The 10596-nt window shown below is 38.1% G+C and overlaps 1 protein-coding gene across 1 annotated transcript in view; it reads left to right on the plus strand.

Moving 5' to 3' along the window:
* The window catches only part of LOC102162630 (zinc finger protein 736-like), a 28295-nt gene extending 20407 nt beyond the window's left edge, over positions 1–7888 (plus strand). The window contains exon 5 of the mRNA XM_021101276.1: positions 7259–7888. Within this exon, the coding sequence (XP_020956935.1) occupies positions 7259–7680 (422 nt within the window). The 3' untranslated portion in view covers positions 7681–7888. The remainder of the gene's footprint in view (positions 1–7258) is intronic.

The following is a 10596-nucleotide window of genomic DNA, read 5'->3' on the forward strand; positions in this document are numbered from 1 at the left end:
AGCAACATGGGATCTGAGCCGTATCTTCAACCTACACCATAGCTCATGGCAATGCTGGATACTTAACCCACTGAGCAAGGCCAGGGATCGAACCAACAACCTCATGGTTCCTAGTCTGATTCGTTCACCACTGCACCACGATGGGAACTCCAAAACTTCTTTTACATTACTAATATTATTGCTTTGAACCCTCTCTCATTTCTTGATGAACCTGGCAAAAGGTTTATCAATTTTGTTGATCCTTTCAAAGAACCACCTTTTGGTTTCATCAATCTCTGTTGTTTTCTTTGTCTTGATTTCATTTATTTCTGCTGTAATCTTTTTTTGGCGTATTTTTTAGGGCCACATCCCTGGTATATGGAGGATCCCATGCTAGGGGTCCAATTGGAGCTGTTGCTGCCAGCCTTCGCCACAGCCAGAGCAACCCCAGATGAAAGTTGCATCTGTGACCTACACCACAGCTCATGATAACATTGGATCCTTAACCCACTGATCAAGATCAGGGACCCAACCCATAACCTCATGGTTCTTACTTGGATTTGTTTCTGCTGCACCACACTGGGAACTCCTCTGTTCTGATTTTTATGATTTCATTCCTTCTACTAATTTTGGCCTTTGTCTGTTGTTACTTCTCTAGTTGTTTTAAGTGCAAAGTTAGGTTGTTTACGTGCTTTTTCTTCATTCCTGAGATAATAATGTATTGCTGTAAACGTCCCTTTAAGTGCTGCTTTTGCCATGTCTCAATAGGTTTTGGATTGTTGTATCTTCATTATCATTTGTCTTTAAATATCTGTTGATTTTCCTTTGTGGTTCATTGGTTGTTCAGTAACAGAAATTGACTGCATTTTTATGTACTAACAATGAAATGTGAGAAGGAGAAAGAAGGGAAACCATTCCATGTACCATTGCACCGAAAAGCATAAAATACCTAGGAAGAAGCTTAACTAAAGTGACAAAAGACCTATACTCTGAAAACTATAAGATACTAATGAAAGAACTCCAAGATGACACAAACAGATGGGAAGATGACACCATACTCTTGGATTGGAAGCATCAATAGGATCAAAATGATGATACTACCCAAGGCAGTCTGCAGATTCAGTGCAATCCTTATGAAATTACCAAGAACATTCTTCACAGAATTAAAACAAAATATCTAAAAACGTGTATGAAAACACAAAAGACCTCAAATCACCAAAAGCCCTGTTGAAAAACAAAAACAAAAAAAACAAATGGATGAATCAAGTGCCCAGACTTCTGAGTATACTACAAGGCTACAGTTATCAAAACTGTATCATATTGGCACCAAACCAGAGAGAGAGATCAATGGAATGGGATAGAGAGCCTAGAAATAAACCCAAGCACCTATGGTCAGCTAATCTATGACAAAAGAGGCTAGAACAGAAAGTGGAATAAAGATTGTCCATTCAATAAGTGGTGCTGTGACAACTGGACACCTACATGGAAGAGATTAAAATGAGAGTACTAAAACCATATACAAAAATAAACACAATGTATGAAAGGCCTAAATGTAAGGCCAGGTGCTATAAAAGTCCTAGAGGAAAAGAGGCAGAGCACTCTTTGCCCTTTGACCTAAATCACAGCAACATCTTGTCTGCTTCATCTCCTGGAATAAGGTCAATAAAATCAAAAATAAATGAGTAGGACCTAAGTAAACTCAAGGGCTTTTGCACAGCAAAGGAAACCATTTACAAAAGTGAAAAGACAACCCCAGAGTATGGGATACGATCTTTGCAAATGAGGCAAGAGATGAGGGCCTAACCTCCAAAATAGACAAACAACGCATAAACTCAACAACAATAAAACAAACAACTGCATTGAAAAATGGGCCTAGACGACATTTCAGTAGTGAAAACATGATCAGCCAGTAGGCCTGTGAAAAAATGTTCAGCATCATTGATTAGTAGAGAATGCAAATCAAAGCCACAATGAGGTACCACCTCCAATCAGTCAGAATGGCCATCCTTAACAAGCTTACAAATGGCAAATGCTGGAGATGTTGTGGAGAACATGAAACCCTCTTTCAGTGTTGGTGGGAATGTACATTGATACAGCGACTATGGAAAACAGTGCAGAGTTGCTCAGAAAACTAAATATAGAACAACCATATGATCCAGCAATCCCACTCCTGAGCATATATCAAAACAAAACTTTCATTGAAAAAGATACATCCACCTTTACGTTCATTGCAGCACTATTCACATTATCTAAGACATGGAAACAACCTAGATATCCAAAGATGGATGAATATGTAAGGATGAAGTAGGATATATATATACACACAGTGGAAGACTCCTCAGCCATGAAAAGGACAAAATAATACCATTTGCAGCCACATGGATGACACTAGAGATTCTGGGACCAAGTGAAGTAAGTTAGAGAAAGACAAATAGTGTTTGACATCATTTATATGTCGATTCTAAAATATGGCACAGATGATCCTGTCTGTCAGGTAGAAACAGATAATCACCCTGGAGAGCAGACTTGTGGTTTCTGGGGTGGGGAGAGTGGGATGGATGAGGAGTTTGGGGTTGGTAGATGCAGACTGTTACATTTGGAATGGATGGGTGAGGGGGTCTTATGTGCACCGTGGGGAACTGTGTCCAGGCTCTTGGGTTAGAACATAATGGAAGATAATATGAAAAAAAAAAAAAAAGAATGTACACATATGTGTGACTGGGTCACTTTGCTCTACAACAGACATTGAAGGAACATTGTGAATCAACTGTACTTGAACAATAAAAAAATTATATGATTTATGTCAAAGAATATTTTATCTGTAAATTCTTCATGGAGTTTGATGATGTCTTGTCTTGCATTTAAGGCTTTAAGCCATTTTGAATTTATTTTGTGCATGGTGTGAGCATGTCTTTTAACCTCATTAATTTACATGCAGCAGTCCAATTTTCATAGCTCTCCTTGCTGAAGATACATGCTTTTTCTCATTGTCTATTTTTCCCTCATCAAGGAATCATTGACCATAGATGTGCAGGTTTATTTCCGGGCTCTATTCTGTACTATTGGTCTGTATGTCTGTTTGCGTGCCAATACTACACTATTTTGATGACTGTAGTTTTGTTATTTTCTGAAGTCTGTGAGGGTTCTACCTCCTGATTTATTGTTTTCCCTCAGGATTGTTTTGGCAATCCAGGGTCTTTTGTGATCCCCTTTAAATTTTAGGATCGTTTGTTCTAGTTCCATGAAAATGTCATGTGTAATTCAATAACATTAAGTCTATAGGTTGCTTTGGTTTGTCTTTGCTATATAACGTGAATTCTTCCCATCCAGAAGTATGGGATATCTTTCCCTTTCTTTGAATCATGTCAATCCCTTTATTAATTTTCATAGTTTTTGCTCTATAGGGTTTTAATTCCTTGCTCAGTTTTATTAGTACACATTTTATTTTGGGGGCTGTATGATTTTTTTGAGATATTGTGTATATTTAAATTTTTTTTTGGCCTTTTGGCTTTTGGGGCTGCACCTGTGGCATATGGAGATTCCCAAGCTAAGGGTCCAATTGGAACTGTAGCTACCGGTCTATGCCAGAGCCACAGCAATGCAGAATCCAAGCCACATTTTCGACCTACACCACAGCTCATGGCAACACTGGATCATTAACCCAACAAATGAGGCCAGGGACTGAACCTGGGTCTTCATGGATGCTAGGCAGGTTTGCTAACTGCTGAGCCATGATGGGAACTCTGTATTTCAATTTTTTGATATTTAATTGTTAGTGTAAAGAAATACACCTGAATTCTGTATATTAATTTTGTCTCCTGCTGCCTTGCTGATTGAATTCATTTATCTGTTCTAGTAGAGTTTGTGCCATCTTCTGAGTTTCCTTTCTCAAATGTCATGTCAGATCCACATAGTGAGTTTTCCATGTTCCTATCCAAGGTTGATACCTTTACTTCCTTTGTCTTGTCTGATTGCTGTGGCTAGGAATTCAAACGCTATGTTGAGGAGAATTGGAGATTGGAGATCCTTGCCTCGTACTCTATTAGGTGGGAAGGCTTTCAGTCTTTCACTGTTGAGTATTGTATTGGCTGTGAGTTTGTCCTAGATAAGTTTTATCATGTTCTGCTCCTCTATACCGACCATGGTAAAGGATTTTCTCCTGGATGGTTGTTGAATTTTGTCAAGTGCTTTTTCTGCATCTATTTTGATGGCCATGTGGTTTTTGTCTTTTACCTTTGTGGTGTATCCCATTCATTGATTTGTGTATGTTAAACCATCCTTGTGAAGTGGAGATGAGTCCTTCTAGGTTGTGGTATGTGATCTTTTTACATGCCATTGGATTCTGTTTCCTCATATGTTGTGGAGGATTTTTGCATCTATTCATCAAAGATATTGACTTGTAATTTTGTTTTTCTGTGGTATCCTAGTCTGGTTTTGGTATCAAGGTGATGGTGAGTTTATCGACTGTCTTGGGAGATATTCCCTCCTCATCAGTTTTTTTGGAAGCATATGAGAAAAAGTAATGCAAATTCTTCTCTTCATGTTTGGTAGAATTCTCCTGTGAAGGCATCTGGTTCTGGACTTTTGTTTGTCAGAGGGGGTTTGTTTTTGATTGTTTAGTTTTTTACAGATACTTTCTCATGTCTAGTGATGGTCTGTTCAGACTATCCATTTCTTTTTGATTCAGTTTTGGTGGTCTCTGTGCCTCTAGAAAGTTGTCCATTTCTTGTAGCTTGTTGAATTTATCAGCATATAATTGTTCATGGTGTTTTCCTATGATTATTTAAATGTCCATGATTATCAGTTGCTATTTCTCCCTTTCACTCTTATTTTATGTGAATTCTGTCTTGGTGAGCATGGCCAGAAGTTTGTCAATATTGTTTACCCTTTTGACAAATTGTAACCTTGTTTTATTAATCTTTTAAAATTGTATTTAATTTAATAAAAAATTTACAGCTCCACTTATAGCATACAGAAGTTCCTGGGATAGGGGTCAAGTTGGAGCTGCAGCTGCCAGCCTATACCACAGCCACAGCCACGCCTGATCCAAGCTGCATATGCCTCCTAAACCATGGCTTCTGGCATTGTCAGATCCTCATCCCACTGACCGAGGCCAGTCATGAAACCCTCATCCTCATGGACACTCTATCAGGTTCTTAACCCACTGATCCACCATGGGAACTCCTATTTTGTACTTCTGTTCTAGTTACTTCCTCTCTGATCTTTATTACTAGTGCTTCAATGACTTTTGGTTTTGTTTGTTTTTCTAATTCATGGAGGTGGTAGATTAGCTTGCTTATTTCATAGTTTCACTGTTTTTTGAGCAAGGCCTGTATTGCTCTGAACTTCCCTTTAAGATGAATCTACTGCTTTAGTTGACTGAGCTTTCACTTTCATATCCAAGAAATTATTGCCCAATCAAATTCCATTAACTTTTATGTTTTCTTCTGTGATATTTATAATGATCTCTCTCTATACGGCTTCAATCCTATTTGAGTTACAGTTGTGGGTTGTGGTAGGCAGGGGTCTACCTTCCTTGTTTCACTTGTGAACATCCATCTTTCCCAACACCATTTGTTTTGAGACAATGCATTTCCCATTGTGTGGTATATGCCCCTTTGTGGAAGATTATTTGCCCATAAATATAAGAGATTTTATGGCTGCTCTCCATGCTGTTGCAGTCTTCTCTTTCCGTCTGCATGTTGTACTCTATTGACAACACTGATTATTGTGTCTTTGATCACTGTGCCTTTGCAGTAGATGTTAAAATCAGGAAGTGTCATGCCTCCAATGCTCCACTTTCCTTACCTGGGTGTTTGGGATTTTTAGTGTTTTTTGATATTGCAGATACATTTTAGAAGGAGCTTTTGTATTTTCATCAAAATTGTTGTTTTGATTTTGAAAGAGTTTCCTTTGAATCTGTTGATCAACTTGGGTAGCGTTGACAGTTAACGATGTTAATTATTCTCATTCAGGAGCATGGAATATGTGGTGTTCATTTTTAAAATGTCTTCTGTAGTGTTTTTCAGCAATATTTTATGATTTTCATCATAAAAATATTTCACTGCCTTTATTAATTAAACACTATTTTATACTCTTGAATACTAATATGGAAGAAAATAATTTTAATAATGTTTTTTGATTACTTCCTGTTAGTAGTATATACAAAGTTTTCTTTTATTCTTCATTTTCTACTACTTTTTTTAATAATCTGTTTATTTGTTAATGTGAATGCCCTTATATGTGAATAGAGATCATTACTCCACATTTCCTGGTTTAGCTGGCTTTTTATTTCTTTTCCTGCTCATCTTGGTTCGAAAAAATCAAGTGCTAATTTTATTCAAAACCTTGAGCATGTTCATTCTTAAAATTTTCATATATACAGAGACTAAGTCTTTCACTATTGATCATAATGATGACTCTGTGTTTTTCTTACATAATCTTTATTACATTTCCATATTACTGTCAATCCCTGATTTCACTATAGCAGTCATGAAAGGGTACTTAGTATTTCTACTTATCTATTTCATTGATATAATTCTGTAGTATGATCTTAACTCTGTGTCTGTGCACTTAATTTCTTACATTACTAATCAACCCCCTTACTTTCATAAATAATTCTGAATTATTTTTGCTGGATAATTCTTTTAATGAGGTTTGGAGTTCACATTTCTAGTATTTTGTTCAGGACTCTTGAATCAGTATTTATTCAAGTATTAGGTTCTAATTTTGTGGGATTTTTTTTCTTTTGTTAAATTTTCATTTCTAGTGTCTTTGCTTACTTTTCATATTGCTTAATATTGGCTTCATAAACAATCTTTTGATAATTTTACTCCTACTCAACCTTTGGGTATATTTGTGGAGAATTCATAGTTGTTGTTTTCCTGAGTTGGAACTATCCTGTTGAGGTATCGAATCCAGACATGTTCTCTTTTGGGGATTCTTTACAGTTAATATTTTAGTCTACTTAATAGTTTTAGGTTTGGTGTGATGATTTATTCCTTCATGCTGAAATCTAAATAGGTTGTATCTCCCTGGAAATTCATACCTTTTGTGAAGTGTCCAATTTGTTGGTGTACACTTACTCATAGTAGCTTCCTACATGTACCTTTATTTCTGTGGTGTCATTTATAGGATCTCTCTTTCACTTCTGATTTCAGTTGATGCTTCTCTGTTTTATTTTTTAATCTAGCTAAGCAATTGTCCATTGTACATGAAATTGTCAAGCATGTTCAATGAAAACCGTAATTTTGGATAATTTGTTTTTGTTATCTTTCAGCTCTGTCTTCTCATGACACCCAGGGTTTGATGCCACATAAGCCAGGCATGGAACATTTCTTGCAAACAATGCTGCTGGGAAAATATGAAAGCTCTCCTGTTGGCACTTTTGATGTAATTATAGGCAGCGAAGGTAAGGGGGCGTGTGAAGGGCAGGAAGGTTGTTATGATGCACATGCTCCTACTGGGACTTTTATCCACAAGGAAAATGTTACTGCTAAAAGAGATCAAGGATGTAAATCAAACTGTGAAAAACTCCACTTTAAGTCAATACCATTGGCAGAAAAATATATTTTTGTAAGCAAAGACCCATGTTATTTATTGAAACATAGATCTTCTCTGAAAGGAAATTTGGAAAATCAGGATAATCATATGGACTGTACTACAAATGATGATGCAAAACATGAATGTATGCTTGGATGAAACATTCATTCAAACATTTATGAGCACCAGAGGTTTCAAAATGGGGGGAAACCCCCCCAAAGTGATCAAATCGGGAGATCTAATAGCAAGGGTTCATCACTCTTCAACCAACAAATATTTCCTCATTGTTCTAACATCCCTAATGTTGACACCAATGGGGGGGTCTTGATCCAACCATCATTAATCAATGGGTGTGATAATATAGTTAATATAGACCAACATGCCATGTGTATTAAAGTGAGTAAGGCCTTCAGCAAGAGCTGTGTATTCAGTAATTATAAGAGTATACACACTGGAACAAGAAGTGATGCCTGCATTGAATCTCAGACTAACTTTGACCCAGACTCAAATCTCATGAAACTTCAGGGAACTCAATTTTCAGAGAAGCAGTCAATAAGAAGTAAACATAGGAATATCATTTCGCAAAGCTCAGATCTCACTACATTTCAGAAAATTTGTATTAGAGAGAAAGCTTGCCATTTTCGTGAGTGTGGCAAAGTTTATAGCCAGGCTTTAAGACTTACGCAACATCAGCATCATCCTACCAGGAAGGAACAATGCAAGTGTGAGGAAGATGAGAATGTTTGTAATCAGTCGTTAAATCTGCGAAGAGATACGAAAAACCAAACTGGAGGGAAACCTGACAAATGTGAAGAATCTACATGGCATTCAGCCTTTACTAGACATCATGTAATTCATACTGCAGAGAAGCCTCACAAATGTACAGAATGTGGCAAAGCCTTTAGACGGTGTTCATATCTTTCTGAGCATCAGAGAAGCCTCACAAATGTACAGAATGTGGCAAAGCATTTAATAAGCATTCTCTTCTTACTCGGCATCTGAACTTTCATACCGGAGAGAGGCCTTACAAATGTACAGAATGTGGCAAAGACTTTAGATGCCGTTTGTATCTTTCAGAGCACCAGAGAATTCATACTGGAGAGAAGCCTCACAAATGTACAGAATGTGGGAAAACCTTTAGACGGAGTTCACATCTTTCCAAGCATCAGAGAATTCATACTGGAGAGAAGCCTCACAAATGTGCAGAATGTGGCAAAGACTTTAGATGCCATTCATCTCTTACTGAGCATCTGAGATCTCATACTGGAGAGAAACCTTATGAATGTACAGAATGTGGCAAAGGCTTTAGTCGGCATTCTCATCTTACTCAGCATCGGAGCTCTCACACTGGAGAGAAGCCTTACAAATGTACAGAATGTAGCAAAGGCTTTCATTGGCATTCATCTCTTACTCAGCATCTGAGTTCTCATGCTGGAGAGAAACCTTACAAATGTACAGAATGTGGCAAAGGCTTTAGTCAGTATTGCAATCTTACTGAGCATCAGAGATCTCATACTGGAGAGAAGCCTTACGAATTTGGCAAAGCCTTTAGTTGGCATTCATCACTTACTTGGCATCGGAGATCTCATTCTGGACAGAAGTCTTAAAAATGTACAGAATAGGAGTTCCCGTCGTGGCGCAGTGGTTAACGAATCCGACTAGGAACCATGAGGTCGCGGGTTCGGTCCCTGCCCTTGCTCAGTGGGTTAACGATCCTGCGTTGCCGTGAGCTGTGGTGTAGGTTGCAGACGCGGCTCGGATCCCACGTTGCTGTGGCTCTGGCATAGGCCGGTGGCTACAGCTCCGATTCAACCCCTAGCCTGGGAACCTCCATATGCCGCGGGAACGGCCCAAGAGATAGCAACAACAAAAAGACAAAAAAAATGTACAGAATGTGGCAAAGCCTTTAGTCAGCAGTCAGGTTTCAATCAGCATTGGTGACCTCTCACTGGAGAGAAGCCATACAAAATGTACAGACTGACAAAATTTTTAAGTGGCATGCAAGCTTGACTCAACATCAGGGAATCCATACTGGGTAAAAACCATACAAATGGAATCAATGTGAACAAACACTTACCTTTTTGTCTTTTTTTGGGGGGGGGGGCACACCTGTGACATGTAGAGGTTCCCAGGCTAGGGGTCTAATCGCAGCTCTAGCTGCCAGCCTACACCATAGCCACAACAATATATGATCAGAGGCAAGTCTGAAACCTACACCACAGCTCACAGCAACATCGTATCCTTAAGCCACTGAGTGAGGCCAGGGATTGAACCTGCAACCTCATCCTTCCTAGTCAGGTTTGTTAACCACTGAGCCATAATGGGAACTCCCTGGCCAAGCCTTTACCTATCACTCCTATCTCACTCAACATCAGAGAATTCATAGTACAAGGAAGCTGGGCAAGTATAAAAAAATACGACAGTTCCTATAAACAGTATTCAGTACTTTCTAGACATCAGAAAATACATACTGGGGAAAAGCTTCACAGATGTGGAGAATATGAAAAAGCCCTTCATCAGAGTTTTCACCTGTCTTAACATCAGAAAATGTGCAATGGAGGGAAATCTTGCCAGTGTAATATGTGATAAAGTTTGTTTCTACTAAATACACACTTTAGAGAACACTAGAGAGTTCTTACAGGAAAGAAAATTTAATGCTGTGAAAATTATAGGGGAGTGTTTATTGAAAATCAACTCTAACTCCCTATAGGGGATGCATAGGAGAATGCATTCAGTCAATAACTCTTTGGAAATTTCTCTAACTCAGAACTTAAACAAATAAGCCACAGTGGAAACACTAAAAACCTCAGTATGGACAAGAGGATTAAGGGGAGGGATGTTTGGGCTGGTATCATTCTCATCAGTGTATATCTATGGACATTATCTGGGCTTATTAGACAAAAAAAAAATGCTTGTAATTCAACTCTCAAATTACTAAATGCTATGCATTTTATTCCTAGTATGTATGTGAATTTTGTTTTTCATGGTTGTGGCTTCAAAGACAAGAGGAGCCCTTCCACATTAGGTGAGGAATATTTCTATCTAATACTCCATGGAAGTTTAAAGATCCGGTCA

This window comes from Sus scrofa, chromosome 8, assembly GCF_000003025.6.
Source record: "Sus scrofa isolate TJ Tabasco breed Duroc chromosome 8, Sscrofa11.1, whole genome shotgun sequence".
Taxonomy (NCBI): domain Eukaryota; kingdom Metazoa; phylum Chordata; class Mammalia; order Artiodactyla; family Suidae; genus Sus; species Sus scrofa.